Source organism: Aspergillus undulatus, assembly GCF_047715775.1.
Source record: "Aspergillus undulatus strain CBS 261.88 unplaced genomic scaffold BDV17scaffold_16, whole genome shotgun sequence".
NCBI lineage: Eukaryota > Fungi > Ascomycota > Eurotiomycetes > Eurotiales > Aspergillaceae > Aspergillus > Aspergillus undulatus.
Window position 1 is genome coordinate 227,319 of NW_027396620.1, and position 25,701 is coordinate 253,019.

The 25,701-nt window shown below is 51.9% G+C and overlaps 9 protein-coding genes and 3 non-coding genes across 12 annotated transcripts; 6 read left to right on the forward strand and 6 right to left on the reverse strand.

Annotated features, from left to right (window-relative positions):
* Nucleotides 1–2,633: 2,633 nt before the first annotated feature.
* Nucleotides 2,634–2,760, reverse strand: BDV17DRAFT_t69. The gene has a single exon. It is a non-coding gene; the product is annotated as a tRNA-Val (tRNA).
* A 585-nt stretch (nt 2,761–3,345) lies between these two features.
* On the forward strand, nt 3,346–4,569 carry BDV17DRAFT_280986 (NADP-dependent oxidoreductase domain-containing protein; the record flags this gene model as incomplete). Its single annotated transcript, XM_073759961.1, has 5 exons — nt 3,346–3,486; nt 3,541–3,702; nt 3,808–3,864; nt 3,896–4,112; nt 4,175–4,569. 5 exons carry the CDS (start codon nt 3,346–3,348, stop codon nt 4,567–4,569), a joined length of 972 nt encoding a protein of 323 aa, XP_073616948.1.
* A 523-nt stretch (nt 4,570–5,092) lies between these two features.
* BDV17DRAFT_290097 (uncharacterized protein) lies at nt 5,093–5,928 on the forward strand (the record flags this gene model as incomplete). Its single annotated transcript, XM_073761818.1, has 2 exons — nt 5,093–5,694; nt 5,829–5,928. 2 exons carry the CDS (start codon nt 5,093–5,095, stop codon nt 5,926–5,928), a joined length of 702 nt encoding a protein of 233 aa, XP_073616949.1.
* Nucleotides 5,929–6,927: 999 nt separating this feature from the next.
* BDV17DRAFT_t68 lies at nt 6,928–7,001 on the reverse strand. Its single transcript has one exon. It is a non-coding gene; the product is annotated as a tRNA-Val (tRNA).
* A 281-nt stretch (nt 7,002–7,282) lies between these two features.
* BDV17DRAFT_t67 lies at nt 7,283–7,379 on the reverse strand. The gene has a single exon. It is a non-coding gene; the product is annotated as a tRNA-Val (tRNA).
* A 2,267-nt stretch (nt 7,380–9,646) lies between these two features.
* On the forward strand, nt 9,647–10,366 carry BDV17DRAFT_259910 (50S ribosomal protein L30e-like protein). The gene is made up of 3 exons (XM_073757485.1): nt 9,647–9,749; nt 9,817–9,909; nt 9,970–10,366. Exons 1-3 carry the CDS (start codon nt 9,728–9,730, stop codon nt 10,233–10,235), a joined length of 381 nt encoding a protein of 126 aa, XP_073616950.1. The 5' UTR covers nt 9,647–9,727; the 3' UTR covers nt 10,236–10,366.
* A 933-nt stretch (nt 10,367–11,299) lies between these two features.
* BDV17DRAFT_49002 (uncharacterized protein) lies at nt 11,300–12,726 on the forward strand. Its single transcript, XM_073764621.1, has 2 exons — nt 11,300–11,350; nt 11,412–12,726. Exon 2 carries the CDS (start codon nt 11,646–11,648, stop codon nt 12,411–12,413), a length of 768 nt encoding a protein of 255 aa, XP_073616951.1. The 5' UTR covers nt 11,300–11,350; nt 11,412–11,645; the 3' UTR covers nt 12,414–12,726.
* A 1,843-nt stretch (nt 12,727–14,569) lies between these two features.
* On the forward strand, nt 14,570–16,997 carry BDV17DRAFT_49006 (Zn(II)2Cys6 transcription factor). Its single transcript, XM_073764622.1, has 2 exons — nt 14,570–16,711; nt 16,761–16,997. The coding sequence occupies exons 1-2, from the start codon at nt 14,926–14,928 to the stop codon at nt 16,898–16,900; spliced, it is 1,926 nt and encodes a 641-aa protein (XP_073616952.1). The 5' UTR covers nt 14,570–14,925; the 3' UTR covers nt 16,901–16,997.
* BDV17DRAFT_49018 (uncharacterized protein) lies at nt 16,917–18,238 on the reverse strand. Its single transcript, XM_073764623.1, has one exon. It carries the CDS (start codon nt 17,955–17,957, stop codon nt 17,094–17,096), a length of 864 nt encoding a protein of 287 aa, XP_073616953.1. The 5' UTR covers nt 17,958–18,238; the 3' UTR covers nt 16,917–17,093.
* A 257-nt stretch (nt 18,239–18,495) lies between these two features.
* BDV17DRAFT_49026 (major facilitator superfamily domain-containing protein) lies at nt 18,496–20,280 on the forward strand. The gene is made up of 4 exons (XM_073764624.1): nt 18,496–18,777; nt 18,853–18,938; nt 18,993–19,579; nt 19,640–20,280. Exons 1-4 carry the CDS (start codon nt 18,596–18,598, stop codon nt 20,186–20,188), a joined length of 1,404 nt encoding a protein of 467 aa, XP_073616954.1. The 5' UTR covers nt 18,496–18,595; the 3' UTR covers nt 20,189–20,280.
* A 1,185-nt stretch (nt 20,281–21,465) lies between these two features.
* On the reverse strand, nt 21,466–23,920 carry BDV17DRAFT_297845 (transketolase family protein). Its single transcript, XM_073763569.1, has 3 exons — nt 23,519–23,920; nt 22,969–23,451; nt 21,466–22,917 (listed from the first exon to the last, which is right to left on the reverse strand). The coding sequence occupies exons 1-3, from the start codon at nt 23,829–23,831 to the stop codon at nt 21,470–21,472; spliced, it is 2,244 nt and encodes a 747-aa protein (XP_073616955.1). The 5' UTR covers nt 23,832–23,920; the 3' UTR covers nt 21,466–21,469.
* A 1,302-nt stretch (nt 23,921–25,222) lies between these two features.
* On the reverse strand, nt 25,223–25,567 carry BDV17DRAFT_290103 (uncharacterized protein; the record flags this gene model as incomplete). The annotated part of the gene is made up of 1 exon (XM_073761819.1): nt 25,223–25,567. One exon carries the CDS (start codon nt 25,565–25,567, stop codon nt 25,223–25,225), a length of 345 nt encoding a protein of 114 aa, XP_073616956.1.
* Between the last annotated feature and the right edge of the window lie 134 nt (nt 25,568–25,701).

A 25,701-nucleotide genomic window follows, 5' to 3' on the forward strand; every position in this document is an offset into this window, starting at 1 on the left:
GTAATAAATTGAGCTAGATATATTCAGAGCATCTGAATTGTTTCCGAAACGAACGTATCTATATGTCCGATAGCAATATCGCAGGGCGTCTTACCTACTTGTTCAGATGCAGATGCGTCTGAGCTGTGAGTAGACTAGAGCACAGAGTACAGCCTCGATAAAAACCCATCCGGGCGCCAACAGCATCAGTCGATCTCGATCGTCGATTTGTTGGGTGCACGAGGTACGGGGCTAAATCTTCCCCAATGGTTCGAGTTGGTTTAGTTGTGCTCCGTCACTGGGGCGTACCTAATATAAATAAAACGACTCTCCATGTCAGGAAAGGATGCCGAAATCAAGCCTTGATTTCTGAGTCTCCATCTTTCTGATGTTCATACCAAGTATGGTTAATAGTGTGCTTTTGATTTGTATGGTCCCTACCACAGCAACCATAATTCCAAGATCATAGTACTGTATGCTAATCGCCCAGGCAAGATCGCCGCAGCTGTAGCAACTGATATATTCGCTTGCGATACATTCGATTTGAACTGGGCCTACCTGTCATGGTACACAATGCAGAGCACTGCATCGCCTCTGCCAGTGTTCCATCGAGGTCTTTCTCCCTCGAGCCCAGATCGAAAGGTAGTGGACTGGCGTTGTGGAAGAGGGTCCTGATTGGGGTAGACGCTTTCATAGGGTTTGCTGTAGCCTGGGTCGCGTGCCACCTATACCGCAGGTGGTTATGGAAAGATGGGCCGATAGAGATGGTGAACAGGCCATCACCTAGACGAGATCGAATAAATCGAAGAGTTTTTCGGGATAGGGGTGAAGACCAGGAGCTTTATCCGCCTCCGCCTCCACCTCCACCTCCACCTCCATGCCCAGGCCCAGCTCCAGATCCAGCTCCCGGGTTTGGTACAGGACCGCCACGGTACCGGAGTAGGGATGGGGGAGGGAGATAGAAAGGGAGAGGGAGGAGACACCACCGCCTTATTCCCGTGAGCCAATGTAATGGTTGATTCTGGTTGAATGAACCCATCTCGCTTCTGTTGCATCATTGCCACAAAAGGCCATGAGCTAACTCTTGTTACGTAGCTGATCCACTCTGACGCTGGGAAAGGATGAGGAAGAGCCGGCAATTCGATGGTTAAGGGAGCTTGAACACTCTGACACATTTATCTTATCTTGACGTGGAGAAAGATTGATGAAATAGGGTGCTGAACTCTCCAGGCAATCCAGCATAGAAACGAGATGCTTGTATTTTAGGGGAAGAGCGAGGGCTCGTTGGAGCTTTGGCTAAGGTCATGAGACATCGCTATCATCATCGCGAACCTCAGATATCCTCTACTAGATTAGTATTATGGGGTTGATTAGTGGAGTACCATGCTCTATAATCCACTGTTGAAACCAAAGGAGAAGCATATGATACAGAACCAAAGACCGCTAACTATAAAGTCTAGAATTGCTAGCAAGTGGCCGCATGATCAGGCGCTCAGCACGAGCTCTGGATCTTGAACCTCCGGAAACCTCTTCACCACCACAAACCAACCCATGTTATCAAGTACTACTACGGAGTACAAAGGAAGCCCAAACAAAACCACAGTCTCTATGTTGCTATAACTATTAACTGCAGACCTGAGTCCAGCACTCCTATGGAAACCACGCTATTCGGTGGCAACGAAATGCATCGGGGTGTGGTTCCAATGCTAAGTGATGATATGCTGTTTCCTTCTGGCGGTCAGACTTGAACTACTTCACGCCTGGACAGTTCTCCTCGCAGTCCATGTCCTAACCATGTAGTGCACAACCTTCGCAAGACTTGACCACGGCCTCTCAGACAGAGTTCATTTCATCAACGCGGCTTCTAAGTAACTTTGCCCTACCACCCGCGCCTCCCCAGCTGGCTTGCTCTATATTGACCTCACTTTATTTTAGATAGAAAAGACAAGACAAGAAGACACCATGGTAAAACTCACCCTCACCCTCTCAAGTCTCATTTCCATGAGTCTTGCTAGCGCCTTGCCCAGCGACAGCGAGAAAACCATACGGAGCCTCGACACGGATCAAGAATCGCTCCTTACGCAGAATTGGGCAGCGAGGACAATTCATTCAAAGCAGCTGACAGTTTAGCTGGTCTTTGCGAGGACGGTTTTTCATTCAAGGGTAATCTTGTGTATTATCACGGCAGCGTACTCGCGTACCCCAATGCCTGGAGCGGAGCCCATGCTTGCACGTCTCAAATTGTATCGGAAAGTCTCATTGAAGCGGTTAATACCTGCGATTGGCATACGGGTTACGTTCATTGCGGTCATGGACCAGACTACGGCATCACGATGCTAATAGGAATGACCTCGCCCCCGCCGCCCCGGTTCGCGTACCATCCTACCCTCGCCCCCGGACAGCCCAGAGAATTAGCGTACCTCCTCCTCGTACTCCCCATAAGCTATCTTTCCACATCGATCTGTCCAACCAAGTCTTTGGGGGTCCTGCTAGTGCTAGCCTTCCTCCACTCGCAAGATAAATAACTGTCTTTGTGACACCATTTATCCCCGCGTACCTTGTTCTTGCTCCTCTTCGGTAGCGAATAATGAATGCATGACCAGATGGAGATACAAACAAAAAAAAAAAAAAAAATAACCAACCAGCAAAAAATATGACCACTGCCGGGCTCGATCCGGCGACCTTTTCGGTATACACACACAATACCGCAATAATCAGGTTTGACTGATTATGTAAGCGTTTATGTAAACGAAACGTGATAGACCACTACACTAAGCGGCCAATAATCCTTTATTTTGCATTATTTGATACTTAGTTAAGGTAGTAGGAGTGTCAGCCTGCTCCGACCCCTAACTGGATTACCAGAATGTGTCAGATAACTATTTTCCACCTTCAAAGTAAACCTAGGGAATAGTACTGCACGCCTGATTATTGGCCGCTTAGTGTAGTGGTCTATCACGTTTCGTACAGCAACCAGATTAATTGAATATAACTGACCTAGATTCTTGAGTATCTAAGTTGCGTGTCTACCCCGCGCGCTTTCCGCTCCCATAGCTAGCCCCGGCGCAGCCAACGCAGCTTATCCGGCCTGTTCAAGACTTTATATACCCAATCATTCATTACAGAGCCCTCATGATAGACACCTAGAGGTGAGTTCTGCTTGAGAAAAGCACTCACCTTATCACCGGTACATCCAAGGGATAACCAAATCCAAACCCTTTCTCCGAGTCGAATGATGTTTTGCGTGTTCGACCCTTTGACGGCTACGGTGATAAAAGCCGCAATGGACCCTACTATACTAGCACCTTAAAACCAATTCTCTCTGTGACTTTCTGTTACAGTACGCTGTTCTACTCGTCATCAAGCATGTCTACCATGTCCGTTCAGGAATCCAAAGTCCACTATCGCCGGCTCGGCAACAGTGGTCTCAGGGTCTCAGTGCCCATCTTCGGCTGTATGAGTCTCAGCGAGTCAAAGTCTATGCCTTGGCCTGTTAAAGAAGAGGAGGTGGGTTACATACAAGATGGTTTTGTAAGGATATCGCTAACAAGAGACCACCAGGCTCTTCCGCTCCTCAAAGCAGCGTACGACCGCGGCATCAATACCTGGGACGCGGCCAATGTATACGGCAATGGAGCGTCGGAGGTCATAGTCGGCAAGGCGCTGAAGAAGTACTCGATCCCACGCGAGAAGGTGGTCATCATGACCAAGTGTTTCTGGGGCGTCTCTGAGGATCCCTAACCTACCCCTCGGTTCTCTCTTTTTTTATAGCCTAGCCGCTAACAATACCTAGAAATCCTCTCCTTCCTCGCCCACGACAAATTGGAGTCTTCCCCGAGTAACCAAAACCAATTCGGCCTCTCGCGAACCGCAATCTTCAACCAGGTCAATGCATCACTGAAACGCCTCGACACAGAATACATCGACCTTCCTCCAAATCCACCGCTTCGACAGTACGACGCCACTCGAAAAGACCATGAAGGTGCTGCACGACCTCGTCAAGTCCGGAAAAGTCCGCTACATCGGCGCGAGCAGTATGTGGGCGACTCAATTCGCGCGACTCCATTTTACCGCGGAGAAAAACGGCTGGACGAAGTTTGTCGGCATGCAGAACCAGTATAACCTTCTCTATCGTGAGGAAGACGCGAGATGAGCCGGTTCTGTAATGATACCGGCGTCGGACTCATCCCCTGAGCGCCGCTGTGCAGGGGTCATTTGGCCAGGGCGCCGGTGGAGTTCGGGTCGACGGCTAGGAGTGTGAGGGAGGAAGCAGTGACCGATATGAAGTGGGTACCTGCGACTTCGTCTGGGGTGAACGAGGTGGATTTGGCGATTATCAAGCGGGTTGTTGAGATTGCTGAGAAGAGAAGGCGGCCTATGGCTCATGTGTCCTTGGCGTGGATCAATAAGAGGGTTGCGAGTCCGATTATCGGATTCAGTAAAATTGAGCGTGTTGAACAGGCCATTTGTGCTGTAGGAAAAGTCTTGAGTGACGAGGAGGAGAGATATATGGAGGAGAGATATCTGGAGGAGAGATATCTGGAGGAGCTCTACCAGCCCAAGGCGGTTCTGGTCGCCGAGTCTCTTTGATCTACAACAGGAATATGTCTAGATACCTAGCAGGAATACACCGTATGTTGGAATCCAACTGGGTAAATCCAAATCTCGGCGTCTTATGTCAGACCAGCTGTACTTTGTACTCCTGAGGCTGAGCGAGGACAAGCCAGCTAGGTCTAGCAAATCACCACTCATCCCAGGCGGGAGCCATTCCATCGTCCATTCCGGAAGCACCTTGCGCAACCTGCAGCGCCAATTGACTATAGCGTACCCAGTTCTATTATAAGCTGTAGGGCTGAGTTCAGGTCCCATTGCATCCCACGCCGTCAACTCCAAGTTCCCCTATATCTACCTATCCTTATCCTCCCCTAACTGGACAGCCTGAGAAAACTTCGTCAGTCGATTAGGGCTGACTATACAATGGTCGTCAAAATGGACCGCTTCCTTCAATTCCCACGTCTGGAAGGAAGCCCAATCGCCAGGACCTGGTATTTATGCCTTCGATGTCTGCATCCCTTCTCGTACGAGGTACTCGCTCGCACAGGGGAAGCTGGGCATGGCTGACGACGAACCAAGCGGTGTATTTCTCGATCATGTTACGATAGACCGAATCAAGGATATAGCGGGCGACGACAGGCATCAACGCACTAAAGACAGAAAGACCGGACTTACGTTCGACCCATCCTCATACCTCGCCGCAAACTCCCTCCGCCAAAGCTGCTCTGAGGCATTTTCGCTCTTTCCAGCTTCCAAGCCATCCCCACCAGATCGTGGGAATACCTTTGAACATGATTCCAACACCATCCACCTCCCAGCACGAGACCCCTCCAGATCCATAATCTACGACAACCAAACCGACCTTCTCCACCTCCGCTTCGGCCCTGCCTTACCCTACGACCTAGGAACCTTCGACCCAAACGGCAGCGCAGACGAGGACTACGCCCCGCGCGTCTTCAAGAGCTCTCTATCAGATATACTGCTGTACCCCTGGACACCCGAAATGAGCTCAACGCTGCGCAACGCGCGACGGATAGCGATTGACCTTGCGGACCTGGAACTAGCCTTGCCTCTTTCTTTGCTGAGGGCTGTTGCGCCGCAGGCGCTGGGGCAGGAGGTTGCGTGTTTGGTTGAGTGGTTTCAGCTGGGTCTAGAGGCTTTGTATGTGATTGGGTACTACTGTATGGATAGGTGCAGGTCTGGCTGTGATTGCCATTGTGAGAGACGCGGGGGGACTAGGCGAAATCTCGAATCGAACATGGACCTTTCGAATCCAACACTGTGAGACGTTCTAGTCAAGGTCAACAAGAAAAACCGGGAGGGTCTCTAGCACAGAAACTAGAAATGAGCACGAGCATGAGTACTGAGCCCGCAAAGACAGACAGCGAAAGATAACCAGATGTCTTCTACGGGAATGGAGTTATCTACCGTGAGGTAACGCGCTTGGAGGAACTCGGATCGACCGAAGACAGCCCTGCGTCTCTGGTGCTGAAGATGTTTGGGGCAGCGATACGGGGCAAGCAGTTGGCGCGGGTGCGGGCAAAGGGTGAGGGTGAGGGTGATAAAGCGGGTATTTCTTTTCGGGGAGTGAGACTTTTGGCTTGTCAGGGGGTACGGTAATATTCAATCTCAGGACAGGAGTAGGCTGCCTAGATGATACTCAACTCGAGACAAGAGGGTTCATTTTCTATGTTTTGCCGCATGGAGAGTGGCTCTTTCTTGCTATGGCTCTGAACCCTATGGTAACTCAGAGGTTCATACTATAATGCTTTTTTCCAGCTTAATGAACATGTAACTCGCGGCTGGAGTTTCACATTCTATACCCCTGCGACTTTTGGCCTCGACTTATCGCTACTCACTCTCAGTCCCAGATAACTATATGGCTTCGACTACACTGACTTGGTGAACGACCCACACTTTTGATCCTGGCAAACCTCTATAGGAGTATCTAGTGAGTTATGCTCAATTGCCACCGTAGGACACAATATAGATAGTGTGCTCAATTAAAGAATCTGAAGATCGAATGCAAGGCCGCCCTTCACCTGAGGTAAATGTATACCGTACACCCTCGAGATATAGTGAGTGGAAACAAAGTTCAATCCAGGCAACGCATCAATGCAGGACTGGGAGACGTCCGGCTTTTTCTTCCAGCTCGATTGTGGGGAAAGACTACATATGATGTTGTTGATATCAAAGAACCTACTCTTGGGCGCCTAGCTCGCAACGTCGAGCTTTTGGATAACATTCCTATATCAACTTCTTAGTCTAAACCACCCCCTGCTCGGACGACCTTCGGGGAGTAACTACCAACGACACTCGCGCATTCAAAAAAATTTTTATCACGTCATCAAAAATACAAAAAAAGGTCCTGGAGCAAATTCCTGGATGCTTCGATGACCAGTGCCGGGCTCGATCCGGCGACCTTATCGGTGTTAACGATACGTGATAACCAACTACACCAACCAGCCATTGATGAAGAGGACATAGTGGGGTTGACTACATGAGTGGAGGCAATGCTGGAGGGCAAAATGGCAAAAAATGGTCGAGGGCGTATAGCGGGAAGGTAGGGTTCGCGGGAAGCCCAGATTATGGATGAGCCAATCACAGCTGCGGGAGCTGTTCTGCTCGGTGCTTCCTAGTCCACCCGCCGGACGCACCACGGTCGACTCCTTGGCTTGAAGGGAAAAAAAAAAAAAAAATTTTGACCATACACCACATTCCACTAATGTGACGCCAGAGAAGCAAAAAATGACCAGTGCCGGGCTCGATCCGGCGACCTTATCGGAATCAGCGACTTGTAAAGTCACATGTTAACGATACGTGATAACCAACTACACCAACCAGCCATAATTGATATACTCTCCGTAACAGTTAAATACTTGAAACGGCGGACTCATGGTCGAGCAAAAAATGTTGAGGGGTGGCGTACGGATAGCGGCAAGTTGTTACGGAGTAGAACGTATGCCGCCAGTCACACAAGCAGTCAGCTAGTATCAGTGCGAAATTTTCTATGAAGAATATCGCCAAAAAATTCCACTGGGTAATGACCATAGTGCACATATCAAGAGTGAACAGCAATGACCAGTGTTGGTAGTATGCGGCGTTAATCCCAGAAAATGCCAAGCCCGGTCCTACACGTCCCGGGATCAAGCGGCGCTAGGGTCAGCCTTACATAACCACAGCTAAAGTATACCTACCTTGGTACTCAGCTGCTAATTACGACAAAGGGTGCACACTTCTTGGGTGTAAATGTAGCAAAAGAAAAGATACAAAGAGCATCTGGTTGAATGGCAGTCCTGGCATCTTTGAATAACAGAAACAGCTGAGGCACACGCATCTTGATCGGCTGGAATTGCATAAGGCATGGCATCAGGCTATCGATATTATAGACTAATGGTCGTGAAAGGAAAAGCTAAAATGGAGAATATCTATCAGTGCTCGTAATAAGTCTTGGAATAGTAGATGAGTCACGGAAGGGCGTACCCCGCATTTCGAAAGAGTTAGAGAAGCAGCAACCGGAGGCACCAAAGATGAGGGAAAACCGAGCTATGAGCCATGACAGTCATAATGAAAAGAGACGGTTGGCTTCTTAGCGGCATTAAATCTAGCCACAGTCTAGACCTCCTTTTTTTGCCGTCGATCACTCGTCAAGTCTCTCGACGGTTCGATATCAGAGGTCCATTAACCACTCTACACACGCCCCAATGGCTCAGCCAGCCATAACAATCGGCGGACCCGAATATGCAGAGCGCGTTGCAGAGGTAATTGCAGCGGCGTTCTCCAACTCCCTTTTCACGGCGTACCTACTACGTATCCCGGAGTCGGCATGGCCGACAGATAACATTCCGCCAAAAGCCATCGGCCCGCATTCTAGGAAGAATGTCGCTAAGAGAGCAGGGTTGGGTGCGGAGCTGGTAGCGGCTGGGAATTTTGCCGCTGTTGCTGTGGGGTGGGTTGTCTCGATTACATTCGCGATGACACCAATTAAAGTACCCTGACTGTTAAACTAATTATACTACATGTTTCCGCCAGGAACTTCAAATGCATACGATGGAGTGACAGATCCGAGGATATTAGAAGATCTTGATAACTTCATTCCCCTCAGGAAAGAAACATCTCCAGGGGCGAGACCACTGGTATCTAAGCCTGATCGGGAGACATCCGGAACGTACCCGAGGCCTGTGTGTTCTCAAAGCTACTTTATCCTTGCCTTCTACGAAGCTAACACAAGCAGGTGTGGTGCGGGCAGTAGTCGACCGGTATATAAAGAAAGTCCGGGAGCAGGGAGTTCCTCTGTGGCTAGAGGCAATCAGCGACCATGCACGGGATGTCTGCTAGCATTTCGGATTCCGTGTCGTTGCTGAAGTGCGCGTTGGAGTTGGCCGGACCAACTCGAGTGCTGAAATTGATGAAAATGGAGAGGGGTTGCTGGTGTATGGGATGATGGCGGAATAGATGACCGTCATTGCATCATTAGCATGTGCTCTGGATCTAGCTGTCTGCGATTCTCGTCTGTGGATCTGCAATGGGTGGAGGTACGATGCAGCATAAGTTGCAGAGCTCATAATTTCTGAGATTTCAAGCAATACTCTCGCGAATGCTAGGCGGGGATGTTACAACTACACGGATATATATATCCAGATACAACAGCAATCTTAAAAAGAGAGCTTCATGAGAGATACCACGATGCAACCACTCTCATCACCCCATTGCGAGCTAGTCAAGCTTTATTACTACATCTAATATTCCGTGTCGCTCCCAACGCGAAATTTTCGATATTTTTTTCTCGCCCGTTTGCTGTGCACGAGTTTCCGACCAGAAGCCATCGCAGATAAACAGGAATCCTAACTTGATCTCTGGTCGCACTGTCGTGGTAGGAGAACCTAAAAAGACTAAAGTCATACAGCTTATACCGAAGACTCCCTAGACTCCCAGAGCTTCCAGAGGGGCTCAAAGACGATTGAACAGAACTCATGCCGTGGCCAAAGTCAGGGCTTCCCCGGACCACTCTGCCGCCGCCTCAGGCAACACTACACGTGACCACGGCCCAATCCGGCCTAGCGCCGATCAGAAAAAAAAGATCTCGGAAGTGAAGCTCCGCCATTTTCAACTCGTCCTCAACACCACCAGCATTCTCAATTTTTACGGCCGTGATCCGCTGTCGTGAGCCACATTTCTCATCCAAGTATTCACCATGGCCGATGATACCAATGCCGGTACGTTATCCCGCCTCATATTGTCTCGTTTTGCGATAACTTAGAACGCAAACTGACTTGATTCTAGCCTGGCCCGTCGCCGACGAGGCTCTCTCGCAGCAGCTCCTTGACCTCGTCCAGAGCGCCACCCACTACCGCCAGATCAAGAAGGGTGCTAACGGTTTGTCACCCTTTTTTTTTTTCTTCCATCCGAAAAACTGAAACTAAACGGTTCCTGCAGAGACCACCAAGACCCTCAACCGCGGTACTTCCGAACTCGTGATCCTCGCTGCCGACACCACCCCGCTCCCCATCATTCTGCACCTGCCTCTCCTCTGCGAGGACAAGAACGTCCCCTACGTCTACGTCCCCAGCAAGCTCGCTCTCGGCCGTGCCACCGGTGTCTCCCGCCCCGTTATTGCGGCCAGCATTACCACCAACGAGGCCAGTGACCTTACGCCTCAGATTCGCGCCATCAAGGTCCAGGTTGAGCGTCTGATGATCTAAGCGATTTGGATGGGTTGAACATGGAATAAGACCTAGGGTTCGCGATGGTTGCTCTTGTTTTTACTTCCTGAGCCTTTAGCTAGGCCATTAGGATTTAGCAGAGCATTAGTGAAATGTAAAACTTGGATTGATTGCTTTCCTCTATACTTATAGCCTCGGTACTCTGGTATACTTGTACAGTCCATCGGACGCCAAAAAGTCGTAGAGTCGTCGACCTCGGGGTCCCTTGCTTCCTGTAGTAAAAGGGATCCTTCTCGCAGGAAATGACGGCGATCTTGGCGCACCTCGTGCAGCAACAAAACAGCCAAGTGCCGGCTTGACCTTCACCGCGACAAGTACCATGTCCCCGAGTTCATCCTTTCCGCAGGTGCTGTGAAGTACGTTGTATCTCATTTATCGGACCTGTCCGCCCATTCTGACCTCGACAATATAGGACTATCGTAAACGATTCCAAAACTGCGTTGGACCTAGGCTCCCCACCAACCCTACAATGCCATCGGATCGAAGCGATCTCGAGCGACGAATCTCGGTCGGTCAAGCGGTACAGTTGCGTACTTGGCGACGGGACGCACTATATCCACGGGTTGGTTTCTTTGCCAGCGCACCACCTTATAGAAGACGGAAAGCTCGTCAAGGGCTGCATCTGCACGGGCGCTGGATCATGCGAGTTCTACCGACGAATACTGGCTTGACTTCACCACGTTGAGTCATGATTCTGTCGTGTCTTCCGCGCTTCCTATCACCAGATTCCCGCAAGAGATATTTGATCTTGTTGTGTCTTGCCTAGATCAGACGGAGAAACTCTATCGAGTGTTATTCGTGCACGCGCGAGAAAATCACTCTACTCGTCTGTCAGGGTACGTGGTAAAGAGGTTTAATGAAATTTGAAAGGGCCGTCATTACTGATCTCACTGTCTGCGATGATGTCAGGTCATACTGGTTGATGGGAAACATCTGCTGTCTAAACCTATCAGAACCCGATTTGAGATTCGACAGCAAGCGCTTATCACTGCTACGCGAGTTTAGGTTTCAGCCATCACACAAGTTTACGGAAGAGTGCCACTACTTGATTGAGAGAATTACCTCGAGTCAGATGACGCAGTCGTGGAAATCTTGTACGTGAACACTGCCTCCATCTGCGGCCGTTAGGATTAGGAAACGCTAACGAGAGAACAGTTCAACTTGACCTTCGTAATCCCCACAAAGGATATTTACTGTGGGACAACCCGAAGCAGCTTTTGCGGATAATCCTCTCTATCCTCTCTACTCCCTCGCTCGAAAGTGTAGAGGTCTTCTACTGCCCGGACGAGAGAGTCCGCTTCGGCGACCCCCCATCACTACCCAGAACCAAGTGCACGAATCTTCGAGCCCTAAAGTTCCGGATTGACAAGCTTCCGCTTCCCTGGCCCCATGTACTCTTCAAGCTCCCGCACAGCCTCGGCTCACTCACCCTTACCCTCCCATCACAATCCGAACGTTCGTCGCCCGACCATGCAGTGCCTCTCGACAAGATCCTCAGCCCCCTTGCTCTCTCCCTCCAGTATCTCAAGCTCTTATTCGAGAAAGTCAGATCCTTGGACAGGCCAGAAAAATGTGGGGCTGCACTTTGGGCCAATCGGCCTTTCGCACTTTGAGTCTCTGCGCTCTCTCCATCTCCCCGACTCGTTCCTCACGGAGGTCAATGGCTTTGACCCCAGCGGCAAAACAGCCTGGATTCCTCATTTGCTAACCACAATATGTCTGACCAACGCCCGACTGAAAGAATATCTCTGCCCTTCACGCATTGATGCAGGCACAGACACAGACAGAAACCCAGGCAAGGAAAACCAACGGCAGACCAAACACAAACCACTCATCACCTTCGACTTTAAAACAACCAGCAATCTCCTCTACCTACCCAATCTCCTTCCAAATCTCAAAATGATTGTGATCCGGAGTGAAAACTGCGAGTATGTGACCGGCTCTCTTGGGATCCGCGCTGGGATTCAGCCTGGAGCTGTAACTGTTACGGGAGAATCGCTGCGCCCGTTTGTTGATAGGGGAATTCGGGTTGGGATTGAAATTGAGGAGTGGTTAGGAAGGTGTTGGATGTTAGGGTTGAGGCTTGGTTTTAGGTACCGAAGTATATCAACCCCTTGTATCTTCTACGGCAGCGGACCGAAGCGGCCCCCACGATAAAGCGCCGTGGGGGCCCGACCCACAACGACGCGGTATTTAAGGAAGCTTAGGTACCATAACTCAATCGCAGTTCCTATGCCTGAATTCCTTTTCTATCTCAGCTATACTTGGGATCTCCCGACCCAACCTCCGTCCTAACCGCCCGCCTCCACGAAACAGTGTACGCCCTCCCAGACCAAATCCGCTGCCTGGCCCAATTCACCGAGTACCTCTCCGCGCGCCTAAGCGCCCGCGAACCCCAGACGCTCTACTCCGGCTCGAAACCCGAATCCTTTGAGCAGTGCTACGAGCGTATTGAGACTGTGAAGAAGACCCTTGAGAATCTCGAAAAGGATATCGTCAATCAGCAGGGGGAGGCTATTAAGTCAACGCCGCGAGGACCGGCAAACGCGGTTGATATGAGTGGCGCTGCGTATGCGCATACGATTGTCCTGCCCAATATTTATTTTCATCTTGTTACGGTTTATGGGATTTTGAGGGCCCAAGGGGTTGAATTGGGGAAGATGGATTTTTATCAGGGGTTTTTTCCGGTGCAAGGGGGGTGGTAGTCTGGTAGACCTTTAGGGGAGGGTTATAGAGTCATCTGAAGCAGGAATGACCTGCTGCTTATTTGACTACCTGTCTAATGAGAAGTTACACCTCTGTATACCTATCACCCGCAGAGTACAGAATAGGTGACAAGTCACGGACGGGCACCCGGACTGCGGATCGTAGCCGATCCATCTCATGCGAATTCTTCAGCGTTCAAGCTCAAGCTCAAGGCCAAGCTGACCTCTGGGCTGTCCCACCGTTCCAGACTAGTAGCTGAGCTTGATTGTTGATCTTGCCTTGGACCGCTTGGACGATGGTCTTGTTCCTAGCTCCTTAAAAGCTTGATATTTAGCGAGCACCAATTTACTCCTTCGGCTGCGCTTCGTGCTAGAATCCAGTATAATTTTGCATTATCCTTGTGCTACATCTCTTATCTATACCCGTCTCCAAGTCTCCCAGGGTATCTTACAGAGTGTATAAGGTCTAGGCGTAACTTATACGTTACTCCAGGGAGTAGCCCTACTCCCTCCAGTTGTAGTCCTTATGCTCTTGGGGGAGATTAGGGAGATACAACCATCAAAGTTAATTTACGGCCCTTTATCTCATTCTCTGGTTGTGTAGTAAACAATCGAGTATAGATGGGTGTACTTTGAAGAGGTAGTTAGTATATAAAACTTGCAATCATTACGTAAAAGCGTAGGGTTTGCCGGGGAAAAACCTGTGGGGACCAGAGGGGCACATCTCAGCAATTAGGCGACTGAACTTAGATCATTCGACCTCGAGAAACTGGTCTTTCATATCAGTACAGTTGATCGACAGAGTAACCAGGCAAGCGAATTGACGAATATTAGCGTGACAATCTAGGAAATGATACCGCACCTCCTTTGATATAGTGTAAGAGCCCCTATGATAACCAGTGAGCACGGACTCTGCGCCACCTAGTCAGACAGAGATTCCCTGTGCTGGGTTTGACGAAGGCTTTTGTGATTTGACTTTGAACCAAAAGGTGGAAACTCTGCAGGTGGACCATCCAGTGCCGGTAACTGCAAACGACTACTAGAGTAGCGAGTCCTGACTCCGCATCATCTAGTCAGAGATGCTCCGTGTTGGCGATGGCCTTTGTCTTTGAACCACAAGGTGGAAATCCTGCAGGTGAACTGTTGGAGCCGGCATGTACGAAGTACATAGAAGTCTGCAGAAGGAATCGTACGGTTATTGCAGCTGCACATATGGAGGTGAGCTGCGGTCCAGACCCCAGACTTGCATAATCTCAACGATGATGTGCCCAGACCTTGGCGTGCAGCTCCGGATGTCCTAGCCTTTTAGCCACGAGGACGTCGGGATCGATTCGGGGCCGGATGAGAGGTTGACAAGCCGACTTCTCGTGCCGTTGTCGCAATTGGCGTGAATTCCCAGACACTACTGCAGTATGTTGACTGTTGAGTGTCAAAAGTCGTGGTGATAGTGGATCCTGGTCACGGGTTCCGGGTCACGGGGTCTCTTCCGTCTTCCTTCTCCAGCCTCGGTTTTGCGTCCCTCTCTCGGCAAGATCTTTCATCACCAACAGAGAACATGGAACACGCTCTTAATCGCCATGGTACCTGCACGAGCTTTGCCAATAATGCAAGCGACTCACCAAAAGTGGTGGGCCCGGACGCAAACCGGACGCACCCCACAGTCTCTCCAGACTGTGAGGAAGCCCAAGCTTTGAAGTGGGCCGAGCGAGCACGAGCGGGGCTGGCCACGCCGCTATTTAACAGGCGAGCGCCCTCCCGGCCTCGAGACGAACCCCAGACAAGTCACAAATGTCGCCTCGAAGCCGCTGTCGATGGACATGCACGTTATGACGCCCAACACCACAAAGCACACCGCTTCAAGGCCCCAGCGTCCGCGCGTCAGACCATCGAGAGGCCGTGGTCTGAGAACTACGACAGGATGGTGAGTGATAGTTTGCCTAGTTTGAGTCGTCAACCTCGCTTACATGCACGATAGCCTCACTTGCAGGGAGAGACGTGTCAAATGTGACGATACTAAGCCTGAATGCGTACGCTGCACTAAGTCGGGCCGAGTCTGTCGGTATGGCCAGGACAAGAAGGCCGAGGGGCCGCGTCGAAGGGCAAGCACCACCAACGATCCAGGCACCGTCCAAACTGTCCAGGACGTTCAGGAGCAACCGAGTATTGATTCAGCACCCTACATCTCAGCTCCCTCCGAGGCTTCCGTGCCACTTCACTTGAACGCTTCGATTGAGACTTCTCAAGATGATCTCCCTGACAACGGCAATGACCAGGGACCGCCCAGCCTTGATCCGGCCCTCTCGGCATCTCCACTTGCCCTCAGCCAGATATCCCTGCTCAACATCTCCCCCTTTGACTGGTACGACCTGCTGGCTCAGGATGCCATCGCACGATGGAATTTTCCCGGGATTAGCCTCTCTCGTAGACCTTCACCCGCGCCTGAACGCCTTGAGCCTCACTTCGACCAAATCAAGAAGCCATCCGAGCAGCGACAACTTGGTCCGCAACATGCCGGCGAAGGAATTGAAACCCCTCTACTGGATTATCGACAGGTCTCCGAGCCTTGGAACACACAGGATAGGATAGAATTATCGGCAGTCGACATTATGTACCTCCGATACTACACTGAAGTTGTTGGTCCAATTCTAGACTTGTTTGACCCCGAGCGACATTTCACAAATGTCGTGCCCCATCTTGGGCTACGAAACACCGGTTTATTAAAGTCGATACTCGCAGTTGGGGCTAAGCATATGTCACTCGGTGCGATACATGCTCCAGGCGGAGACATGGCAAGCGATCATATGGCTCCAAGTGCCGTTAGCCCAGCTTCGCTAGCAGTAGCGACGAATCGTCCGTCTTCAGAGCCAGGTCCTGCTCCAGCGCACATGGCTACTCACTACTACTACGAAACGCTCCAGTATCTCTCACAGACACTGCTCTATCCCTCTTACGCAGACTCGCGTGAGATCTTGGCGACATCTATCATGATCAGCACCTACGAGATGTTCGACGCCGACAGGGCATCGACCAGTGGAGACTGGGAACGGCACCTCCGGGGCTCATTTTGGATACAACGGTCTCAAGATAATGATGGTGAATCGGCCGACGGACTGAGACGGGCCGTGTGGTGGGCATGGGTCAGGCAGGACATTTGGGCAGCTTTCCAGACAGGACGGCCGACCCTCACCATCTGGCGTGCTCGGAAGAGCTTAGAAGAGCTTAATTCGGATGAGCTCGCGACAAGGATCATCTACATTTGCGCCAAATGCGTCGAATTCGCCGCTTCAGAGAAGACTTTGCCAAATCAGGATCCCCGGCAGCGAATTGAGCAGGGTGATAGGCTTCTCCGCCTTCTCGAGGACTGGCATCGTGCTCTTCCCACTTCTTACCAGCCGGTAACTGTCGCCACGGATACTGGGAACCCCCGGGCATTGAAGGATATGCAGATACCTTCAGCAACACCCGACTTGTCCAGCTGGAATGGACAGGTCGAGCCGCCAGAGCATAGCCCGAAGTTGATGTTCCCGTCTATATGGATTCATCCGCCAAACCACGCAGGCGCGATGCAGATGTACCATTTCGCAAAGGCCGTCGTGCTGCTGAACCAGCCCACTATGGGAGGTCTAAATACCTACTGCCTACGCGAGAAGCAACTGAGTGAAAGCGTCCAAACGGTCTGCGGTATTGCCAACGCCTGCCAGGAGCATGAGTTTGCAATAGCATTTGTCAATGTACAGACATTGTTTGGTGGTAAGTGTTACCTTTGCTTTCGTTGTTGACCCCGCTAACGAAGCTCAAGTTGGTCAGTTTGTTCAATCGCCAGAGCTGCGGGTCGAGTTGCTTCGTACGTTGGAAAAGAATTTGAGAATCAGCAAATTCCCTGCCAGGGGATTAATAGCGCAACTTCAAAAGGTGTGGCAGGGAGCAGCCGGGTCATAGCAATGAAAATCAAGTACGAGGTAACAATTTCCCAGTTGGACTCATTCCATGAGCAGCTAAACGTGCAAAAGAAGATGTAAAGGATTCATTCGAACAAGTGAATTCTATGGATTGAATGCATATACAAGAAAAGTCGTTACTGTGTCATCTAAAACCTTGGCCCCTCACCGTCACGTTCAGTCATGTCACCTTCTTACCACGCTCCAACAATTCCAGCCACTGGGATATCGATACCGGTTGTGTATGAAGCGCCGTCAGAGAGCAGGTAGACATAGGCTCCACCAAGCTCCTTAGGCTCAGCCAGTCTCGGCATGCCGCCATAGTACTGCATCTTGAGGTTCCAGTCAGGCGCCTGGTCCACAAAGTAGGTCATAGCAGTCTTGATGAAACCGGGCGAGATCGAGTTCACGCGGATGCCATGTTGGGCCCATTCCATAGCCAGCGTATGCGTCATATTCCGTACAGCACCCTTGGTAGCTCCATAGGGGGCCGAGGGAGCCGCACGGTTGGGGCGGTACGAGGTCATGGAGGCAGTAAAGACAATGGAGCCCTTGATACCGAGCTCAATAAACCGACGGGCAACAGTCGTGGCGCAGAAATAAGCACCGAACACATTGAGGTTGAAGAGCTGCTCGATCTGGGCGCGGCTAAAGTCCAGCGCGGGCTGGTGCTTGGTCATTCCAGCATTCGCGACCAACCCGTGTATGCTCCCATGTGTGGCGATGATCGAATCGATGGCTTTGGTGACGCTCTCTTCGGACGTAACGTCGCAGTTAATGTAGCTTAACTGCTTGGGATTGGCCTTTTGAATGGCAACGAACTCCTCGCCGGGCTCGAAGAGGTCCATGCTTACGACGGCTGCCGCCTCGTTGGCGAGGCAGACTTCTGCGATGGCGAGCCCAATACCTCGGTTCGCACCGGTGATGGCAATGACTTTGCCTTTTAAGGTGATTCTCCAGTCATGGTCTGCGGCGGGGAGGGTGTTGAGGAAGGCGGGAGTGGGCGTCGCGGCGGCGCCGTTGCCGTTGCTGGTCTGTTCGGTTGCGACAGGAGGCATTGTGAGGATGTGTTATGTCGGTGTGCTGAAGGATTGATTTGCGCTTGAATGACCACGCTAGCGTTCATGCTGGGGACGTTTGCCTTTTAAGTCCGCCATGGCCCTGGTCAGCCAAGGCATCCCGATGTCGCAGGAGTGCATGCAGGCACAGTCCGGGGCAGTCAGTCGGAGTACCTAGGCTTGATGCGCGGTTTCATTTTCTCCACAAGAACCGAACTCACGATGATCCAGGGCGTTCGAAGCGAGCCCGACTCCACACTATGATGCCCTTAGTGCTTCTCGCATCGAGGCCAAGGCAAACCACCACCTCTGATTCGTTACCAGCCTGATCCATAAATTGGCAATCTCGTTTCGCGGCACCATTGGCTTCAGCTGGCATATCACCTGCCGTTCTTGACTCGACTTCTCCATCCGGAGCTCCCCAGTGGTCATCCCCATTGGCTCGTCTTCTCAAAGCAAGCCGGGCGTTGGCCACAACTCCATGGGGTACCCCCATGGGGGGATTCAGCATGGACCACCAGCAATAAGACACTCTAGGGTTGGGTTTAAAGTCTGCTGGATGCTCAATACCTAACTGCAGTTAGCACGCTCAAGCCTCTACCCTTCCGTGCTCGCAAAACGCACATACACAGCGCAGCATGGATCCTATCGACCAGAAGGAGATCGAGGCCTCCAACGATGGAGTAGTCAACCATGTGGAAGTTAGTCAAGACATCTTCTGGACTGAAGAGGAGGAGAAGAAGCTCGTTCGAAAGATAGACTTCTTTCTGCTGCCGAACATCTGGATCATGTACTTGCTTTCCTACATGGATCGGACCAAGTGAGTACCCAGCCGGCAAACGAGCAAAGCACGCCCAAGAGTCGAATCTGGCTGACCTAGCCCTACGGTGTATAGCATTGGAAATGCCAGACTTGCAGGGATGGAGGAGGATCTTAGTCTTACCTCGTCTCAGTACAGTATTATCCTCGTGGTTTTCTTCAGTAAGTCTTGCCTGCAGCACAATGGATGGGGAGACGGCAGCTAACAAGGCACAGTCGGATATGTCGTCTTCGAACCGCCATCCAATATGATCCTAGTCCGAACACGCCCATCGCTCTACCTCCCAGCTATAATGGTTCTCTGGGGCGCCCTGACATGTATCATGTCCGTTGTCAAGACTTACCACCATCTCATTGTCCTTCGAATCTTCGTTGGAATCATGGAGGCCGGTTTCGCCCCTGGTATCCTTCTCATCATCTCATCCTGGTACAAGCGCAAAGAACAGTCCAGGCGATTCGCCGTCTTCATGTCGGCCGCCATCCTTTCTGGAGCCTTCGGTGGTCTCATTGCAGGTGCCATCACCGGAGGACTGGAAGGTGCCCATGGGATTCGTGGATGGCGCTGGCTGTTCATCGTCGAGGGTGCCGCTACTGCTGGGTGGGCGATCATCTCAAAGTTCCTCCTTCTCGACTACCCAGCTACCTCGGGGAACCTGAGTGTGCGGGAACGAGCGATCGCTGTTGCCCGGCTGCAGCAAGAAAACGGACCTCCCAGAAGCACCGACGAGAAGATCGGACATCTGAAGGCTCTATGGTTAGCTGCAAAGGACTGGCGGACCTGGGGATTTACAATCGGCTACATGGTAAGTACACTTCCTCTTGCTACCGCTTAGGTACATAGACTGACTCCAGGTCACTACTAGGTCATCGTCGGCTCGTCAACCCTCTCATACTTCTACCCCACCCTCGTCGCAGGCCTCGGCTACACAGACAAACAACAAGCCCAATACATGACGGTCCCAATCTACGCCGTCGCCTTCGTCTGCACCGTAATAACCAGTTTCTTCGCCGACCGCCTCCTCAACTCCCGCGGCCTCATCATAGCGTCCTGGCTCGCCTTCTCAATGGCAACGTCCATCGTCGTCTGCGCCGTCTACAACTTCACAGCGCGGTACGTCCTGCTTGTCCTCATGGCCGCAGGCCTCTGGTCGTCCAACGCCGCCTCGTTATCTTTCGCCTCGTCTACATTCTGGGACATGGAACCTGAAGTAAAGGCAATCGCGCTGGCGCTTATGAATGCCCTGGGTAACCTGGCTCAGATTTATGGGGCGTATCTCTTTCCGGATGAGGATGAGCCCAAGTATCTTATGGGCTTTGGGGTCATTTCGGGGATGTGTGCCCTTGGTGTTGTTACTTATGTTGTTATGCATGTGCTTGTTAGGCGGAGGGATGCGAGGAATGCCCAGAATTAGGGGGTTGGCTCTGTTTGGTATGGGGATGGCATGGCATGACCTGTCTGACGATTTCTATGTACCCTGATATAACTTGACGAATACGATGTGACGAATAGTTGACTGTATTTATGTATATAGCCTTGCAGAGAGGAGCTAGCTGAGCTGGCTAGCTAATATTGCGAATAAAACACAACAAGTATAAAGAATGACCCGACCTTTTCAACCAAAACGATGCCCCCCAAGTCCAATACCCCAACTATGGCTTATTATCCGTGCTACTTCTCTACTTTGAAATGGCAGTAAAGTACTAAGTAAGGTCCAAAATTCTTCCTGGGAACTCTCGGCCGAAACTAGCCACCTCAGCCGTCTCTCGTCCCCTCCAATATCTAGTGGCTAGTCTCCCAACAAAGAAGTCAGCATCCACCTCCACCTCTCATCTTACCCACCCAATTTCTTTGAATTCCCACTGACTGTGACGTTGCCCCGTTAGGGTAGGTAGCATCAGGTCAGGCCCCAAAATCAATAGGATTAGGTACTGCCCTCGGATCGACGGCCTCGAGAACCTTGTAGGTACCTAGATACCCGTCTCGAATTCCCGAGACGACAATCAATAGTCCCGCCTGACAGGATACCTAAGTACTCTTTTCTTTCTCTCTATTGCTATTGCCACCTTCGCTGATGGATGGATGGACTATGCATGCATGGCATTTCAATCCCATTCAATCTCAGGCAAGGCAAGATCAGGTGGAGTCGTGTCGTGCGGGAAGTATAAGCGGACCTAAGTTTCCCTTCAAATGAAATTATTACTACCAGGCCAGCACGGCTTGGGCGGGTATGAACCTGTTCGTTGGATTATGCGTGATAGTACGAAAGAGAATTCCTGGCCATCTGGTCCATTCATCCGAGCCCACCGAGTCGGCTAGTCTCGTCTTCGGCGAAGGTTCGCTTAGATACCGCTCCTACACCTGCCGCTGGGGCTTGTCCAATGTGCCCTGTATTGGGTGGGACCTGGGTTGCTCCCGCAATTGGTATTGAGTCAACTATAGACCCCCTTGGTTTTAATGAGAGCTTAGTGGTGTTATACTTTCCATGGGCGTTGTAGCGCTGTCACGACAAGATGTACTAGTCAAGCTAGAACTGAGGCAAGGCCATGGAACCTGGATATAGAACTTGAAAAACATAAAAGTAGTCATTCAATCTAACCATAACCTATCATGCAAGTATAAACCAAAATCATAATATATCACATGTGTATCACCAACCAATCCAAAGTATCCATATAAGCAACCCAAAACCAATCTAATGCTCCAACCCAATCGTCAAAGGCCCATTCAAATCCCTAAAGTCGCCCCTCAGAATCCCAATCCCATCCCTTTGCACCTCCTCAACAAGCCCCTTAACCTGGACGGCAATCTTCTTCGGCGAGAAGCCATAGTACTCATAAACATCCTTCGCCGGAAGGGCCTTGCCAAATCTGTTCATGGAGACCGAGGCATCGGCGTATCGCTCCCATCCGTTCGAGGGGTAAGCCTCGATGACGACGGTGGGTTTCCCGGCGCGCGGCTTGAGGATAGAGTGTCTGTATTCCTTGCTCTGTTGCTCGAAGAGGCGCGGGCAGGGGAAGGAGACGATCCGGGCTTTCAGGTTGTATTCCTTGGCCAGTAGGTCGCGCGTCTGCATGGCGTATGCCATTTCCGAGCCGACACCGATAAGCGTGACGTCGAAGTCGTCGGGACCTGAGGAGCCTTCGGCCTCGGTGAAGACGTACGCGCCCTTGGCGACGCCCTCGCGCGAGGAGTACTGCGGGTACTGAGCGATGCTCTGGCGGGAGAGGGCGAGGGTAGATGGTGTATCCTTTGCCTCGATGGCAGCGATATACGAGCCCGCTACTTCCTCTGCGTCACAGGGGCGGAAAAAGAGCATGTTGGGCATAGCGCGGAAGAGGGCAGCGACCGCGATGGGCTGGTGAGTTGGACCGTTCTCCCCAACGCCGATGGAGTCGTGGGTCGCGATGTGGATCTGCTGTAGGCCCTGGAGGGCGCCCATGCGGATTGCGGCGGCCGCGTAGAGGTGGAACATGAGGTATGTACTTGTGATGGGGATGAAGGTGCCCTTGTTGAAGGCGGCGAGGCCGTTGGAGATGGCGCACATGGCGTGCTCGCGGATGCCGTAGTGGATGTAGCGGCCGCTGTAGTCGCCTGTCATGCCGCAGACTGTTTTCAGGTCGGGCGATTGGAAGTCGACTTTGTTCTTGTAGGCGACGTTGACGGAGGGGGTGAGGTCTGCGCAGCCGACGAGGAAGGAGTTGATCTTCTGGCCGAGGTTGTTGGTGATGACATAGGCGGACTTGCGCGAAGCCACGCTCGAGGTAGGGTGCTCGTCCTTGCTGGGGATGCACTTGGTCCAGTCTGCTGGCATCTTGCCTGCGACGCGGAGGCTGAATTCACTTGCCAGCTCGGCGTGTTCTTGCTCGTACTTGGCTACGACTGCTTGCCATTCTGCTTCGTGAGCCTGACCGCGGCCGGGGATGTCGCTGAAGAAGTCGTAAACGTCTTGGGGGATGTGGTGGTGCTTCTCGGGGTCGAGGCCGTAGTTTCTCTTGATGTTGGCCACTTCTTCGACTCCAAAGGCAGCTCCGTGGGCGTCTGCGGTGCCGGCCACGTTGGAACCGATACCGATTGTCGTCACGATGTTGAGGAAGGTCGGCTTGTCGCTTGCCTTGGCGGCGAGCAGGGCGTTGATGATGGCTGTTGGCAGTGTTTAGCAGAGATCATCGACAGATGATCTGCGTGGCTTACCAGGAATGTCCGAGTTTCCGTTTGGCACATCGATCACGTTGAACCCCTGTGCCCGCATCTTCATGTTGATATCCTCGGTATTGGCAACATCTGCAGTTCCATCACACGTCACATTGTTGTTATCAAAGATCACACAGAGGTTGTTGAGCTTCCAGTGACCAGCGAGGGAGAGCGCCTCGAGACCAACACCCTCCTGCAGACAGGCATCACCGACAATACACCACGTCATGTTGTTTACTACCTCGTGGCCAGGCTTGTTATATGTCGCGGCGAGGTTCTTCGTGGCCATGGCGAGACCGACTGCATTGGCAACGCCCTGACCGAGCGGGCCGGTTGTGACTTCAACGCCCTCGTTCTCGATTTCGGGGTGACCGGGGCAGAGCGAGTGGGGATCTGATGAGTGGTAGGACTTGAGCTGTTCGAGTGTCATGCTCTTGACGCCGACGAGATGCAAGAAGGTGTACTGCCACAGGCAGGCGTGGCCTGCAGATCATGGTGTTAAGAGACGCTCGTTGGAACCCTGCCAACAGATTGAGTGTAGCGGACGTACCATTTGAAAGAATGAAGCGGTCGCGGTTAAAGTAGTTGCAATTCGTGGGAGAGTACTTCATGACATATTTCCACAGGGCAATACCAATGGCAGCCATGCCCATGGCCGAGCCACCGTGTCCCTCACCATACTGCTGGCACAGATCAGCGATAAAGGCGCGGAAGACCCTCATCACCCGATCGTGCGTCTCTTGGCTCTCTAATCTGATGCCGGCAGCAGCAGCAGGAGCAGAAGTCCCGTTGCCAATGGCCGAGGCTGCCTTGGCCGCCACGGCCTCGACGGACTTGGGGAGCAGTTCCAGCGCAGGTGCCATTGTGTGTCAAAAGAATGCTTGGTGTGTTCAAGGCGCTTGGGGATTACCAGGCTGTGAAAAATCCGGGGGAGAAGTCGAGCGGACTGCCAGTCCTTATAATCAACTTCCTCCCCCCTCCCCCCCCCATCTATCGCATGCCCCAGACTCAATGGCATTGCGTTGATACTGGGTTGCCGATGTGGGGGTTCGACGCGAGCCATAGCCATAGAGTGTGCCAATGACAGAAAATCGAGTCTGTAGTGGCAAGTCTGGGGGTGCCTTTGGAGTGGTTCCTGGCCAGGGGGGGATGCCTCGCTTCGAGGTCCATCGTGTAGCGCGGTGGACTCGAAGCGAGCCCTCGAAGCGAGACCAGCACTGACCAGCGATTCAGGGTCTTCCCCACAGCCTAGACTCGAAATACTCCGCTTAGCTCATGCGGCGAGAACAAATTATGCTACGGTTTGGTCGTCAGGGTCGGCTGTTTCAGCAGCGAGCACTGACGCTGCAACTGATGTTGGGGTAATCTGGAGCAGCGGGGTCTCACAAAGAATGATGTCTCTGCTTGACGACTGACAAGAGACTTCTGCGGAGAGAAGAACGATCACCTAGGCGAGGTTCTCGCCCAGTGCATTGACCACTTGATCCTCCGCTTCCAGAAGGTGCCATCAACAACCGCCCCTCCCCCCCCCCCGGGGGCTCTAACCGCGCATCGACGGGAAAGCCTCCCTCACGCACAAAATTTTCGCTTCTGAGGGTACGACTGACCAAGAGATTCAAGCAAATTGCTTAGCTGTTGCTTGGTTTTCCTCGGCCTATTAGATCTACGTACATGAGAGCATATTGTCCATATTGTCACAATTACAGTAAAAGGACACTCTTCTGACCTGACTATAGCTAGAACTATGGTTGACATGGAGATAACTGCAGACATGGTATGTCTGGAAGCTTCGCATTTACGCGCTTTAATGGGCCCAATTCTCGAGGCTGGTGGCAGGTGAGCGCACTAAGCCCTATCTACCCAGCCTAGGTCGTAACCTCGGCTCCGCAAGTACGACTCGGCGACCAGCAACCAGGCCGGTGATATTTTAAGATTTTGTAAAGCAAGGTTCTGTAGAGAAATGGGCTATCAGGATCACGCCTCAAATTCATGGGGAAAAGTCGCAGCCAGATGAGGCGGAATAGCAAGAACAATCCCATCATAGGCACCCCGATAGTTCCTCATCCTCTCACCAGCCCCCAACCCAGCCAACTCCTCCGTATCATGATTTTCTCGTCCAGATGGCAGGCTTCTACATCCCCAGCGCCTCCTTGACAATAAACTCCGCAGAACATGTCCAAACTCGAAGACGAAATTGTGAGACGGTGGGTTTCTCCGCGAACTGAGTAAGGATATAAAACCCCAGTGTTTCCATTCATCGCGATGGATCTCGAGAAATAACCTGCGGGAAACCCGCCATTCGGGGCTCAAAACCAGGTGTAATGAGGCTTGACGGGTTTGAGCGGGACCTGAGCAGGTCGTCCATATCGTGGTCCGGAAAGACATCGGCGAGCGCGCGGTGCAGGGGAAGGCTATCCTCGAAATCGATGATTGTGCCCGTTCTTTCCGGTCCCCTGGTGGTGTTCATCGAAACGCGGTGTATGATGCCGCCGAGTCTAACGAGCGTCTCGTATTCGGCATCACCTTGGTACGGAAACAGAACGCAGAGCAAGACTCTCAGTGTTATGGCTTGTGTGAGCGACGTCATGCCAGCCGTCATTGCCATACCTAGTAGCGCACGGTATCTGATTACGCGACAGAGATTGCGGCTTTTAACCCAGTCAAAGCCGCAGTGAGTCATGAGGGCCTGGATATCTTTGACGAATGTCCTCGACTTGCTTTCGCTGCCCGTGG